This window comes from Porites lutea, chromosome 2 (genome assembly GCF_958299795.1).
Source record: "Porites lutea chromosome 2, jaPorLute2.1, whole genome shotgun sequence".
Lineage (NCBI taxonomy): Eukaryota > Metazoa > Cnidaria > Anthozoa > Scleractinia > Poritidae > Porites > Porites lutea.
This window is the reverse complement of record NC_133202.1, coordinates 47,854,309-47,856,808: the sequence shown is the minus strand read 5'-3', so window position 1 is coordinate 47,856,808 and position 2,500 is coordinate 47,854,309. Positions and strand designations below refer to the sequence as shown.

General features: G+C 38.7%; 2 protein-coding genes across 2 annotated transcripts in view; one reads left to right on the top strand and one right to left on the bottom strand.

Moving 5' to 3' along the window:
- The window catches only part of LOC140927121 (adenosine receptor A2b-like), a 1,296-nt gene extending 110 nt beyond the window's left edge, over positions 1 to 1,186 (bottom strand). The window contains exon 1 of the mRNA XM_073376777.1: positions 1 to 1,186. This exon is cut by the window's left edge and continues 110 nt beyond it. Within this exon, the coding sequence (XP_073232878.1) occupies positions 29 to 1,117 (1,089 nt within the window). The 5' untranslated portion in view covers positions 1,118 to 1,186 and the 3' untranslated portion in view covers positions 1 to 28.
- Positions 1,187 to 1,757: 571 nt separating this feature from the next.
- The window catches only part of LOC140927120 (adenosine receptor A2a-like), a 13,540-nt gene continuing 12,797 nt past the window's right edge, over positions 1,758 to 2,500 (top strand). The window contains exon 1 of the mRNA XM_073376776.1: positions 1,758 to 1,897. The gene's annotated coding sequence lies outside the window, so the exon portion shown is untranslated. The remainder of the gene's footprint in view (positions 1,898 to 2,500) is intronic.

Here is a 2,500-nt window from a genome sequence, read left to right as displayed (position 1 = left end):
AGTAGATATTGTCCCTGTCTCTTCTTTCTCAATGGGAATTCATTGCACTGGAAACACTGCGGAATCTGGTAGTCTCAATATGCATGGACTGAGAGGCACGTGTGTTTAGAGTTATTTGCTCTGCTACCTCGATAGACAATCCCATCAAAATTTTTTGAAAGACCGCTGTCTTAAACACAGAACGGAAATCATGCTTGGATAATGTACAGAGAAGCGGATTTGAAAAAGGCGGTATGAAGCGAAGAATTACCAGCAAACGCCTCGCCCAGAGAGGCATTGGTGAAAGCAGTGACGATTCTTTGTGATCATTTAACATTTGCAAGAAAAATGGCAACCAACAGCCAGTAAATATCACCACCATCATCAACAGAACACTACTTCCCCTCCATTCGCGACGACGCAGACAACGCGGTTGTTGCAGGGCATTGGTAAGGCGACGATCGTTTTCCATGTGTGTAAATGAAATGTAAAATATGCGTCCATAAATAAAACACATCAAAAACAGAGGGATACCAAAGAACAGTACAAGACAGGCCCTACTGTACTGCAAATCGATGTTTTCGGTTGTCGCGTCGTAGTCTTTCAAGTCGCTTTCGTTAAGCCCATACCAAGACAACTGAATAACGGACGCAGCGAAAGAAAACAGCCACGCGAAGACAATGGCACCAATCGCTCTACGTTTGGTGATGACATAAGTGTGCTGCAAGGGATGAACTATATGGATATAACGATCATAAGCGATGAGGAGGACGTGGCATACTGACGAAATGGCTGTAAAGCGAATAAAAATCGCAGAACTCACACATGAATAAAATCCCCTTTCCACCGTTGAGCACACAAAGAAAAGAGGAATTCCTACTACACCTGAAATCAGATCGGAGACTGCCAACGACGTTAGGAAAACGTTAGTGGGGGTTCTCAGTGTTTTCTTTTTGTACATCAAGAAGATTACAAGAGAATTCACGGCAGCGATTAGTATGCCGATGAAGGCGAACACTAGAACCAGTGGCAAGGTAAGAAATCGTAAGTCTGAGTCAACTTCACTATTGTTTGATCCATTGTTCGCACCAACGCTTTTGTTAAGTGTATTTGACGTTGTATCCGATATCTCACGCATAGTCCTAAATATCGGTTATTCAAATCTGGAAACTAAGTTATGGCTGGCGTTTTTCCCCACTTGCCTTATTCCTTGAAGGTTTTTTTTAAATCTTGCATTTAAGCCCAGCTATTTGACGTGCAGATTGGCTGATCGCATGAAAGTGGTTACGGAAAGACGTCAAACCTGATTTACATAAGAAAGGTTGAGAAACGTGACGTGGAAACTGACAACCTGCCGAAAAAGCTCCCCATTTTATCCTTACAAACTAATTGTGTCTCATTATGTATAACGAAGAGCCTGGTTTTCTTATATTCGTCCAACTATGGATGTACAAAATCCTCACCCGAATAATGAAAAAACCATTTTATTACATTATGTTCATTTTAATGTAATTTCTATGTTAGGATGCAAACTCAGATTAAATCAGATTACAGCCAGCACTCGCGTAGAAAGGAAAATACAGGATGTAAATAGTTCACCCTCGGCCAACAAACAAACTGTACATTTCCTATATGAGCGTTATCTTTGTACTAAGTTTAAAAAGTAATTGCTTTTGAACGCTTCAAAATCCAGTCTTTTTAAATACTCGTCAGTGATTCTTCTGGCGGCCGAGATTTTACTGAGCTTCTTTTTTTTCTGGGCTTTTTTTTCCTGAAGATCATTTTTGTGCCATTATTTTGATAGGCAACCGGATACATAGATGTACATAACTAATTTAATCTTTTTCTTGAATTTCTATTTCAAAAACTGATTTTCGAAAGATTGCAACTCCAAGATCCTTGATTTAGGAGCAGACAGGTAACGTTCACTCGACCATCTAATATAAAAATACTTTTCCTTCTTTCATCTCAATACACATTTAAACGTAAAATTAAAGACTTCACAGCGCAGGATGATGTACAGTGGTACCTTCCATTGAAAAAAAAAAAAAAAGACGTAGAGTGGTGTACTTTTCTTTATCGAAGAGGATGCAATTTCCGGGGTCAGTTTCTTGACTTTTGTGATATAGAGACGGCTTCTTTGACTGGATGAATTGCATGATTTGAACTAATTTGTTCTATGAATCTTGGTCACGAAAGCCAATATATACAGTATATGCCATACATTCATGAAGCATCTCAAAACTGATTTCAATGCTCCATTGTTGGCACCGTTTCTCAGCTTCAAAACGCGCCTTGAAATCAGTGCATGCGATCGATGACAAAAACAAAAGCAAAAAAAATTGTAATATGTAAACAGATAATTTAGTAAAAAAAAAAAAAAAGGATATTGGTGATGTCTTCGGAAGAAAACTAAGAAATCCTTTGGTAAGATTAGCACAATTCTAGATGCTCTGCAGACTACTTATAATACGTACTATTGTTCTCTAGACAACGATTAACGTTCAGTCTTTTACTAGGA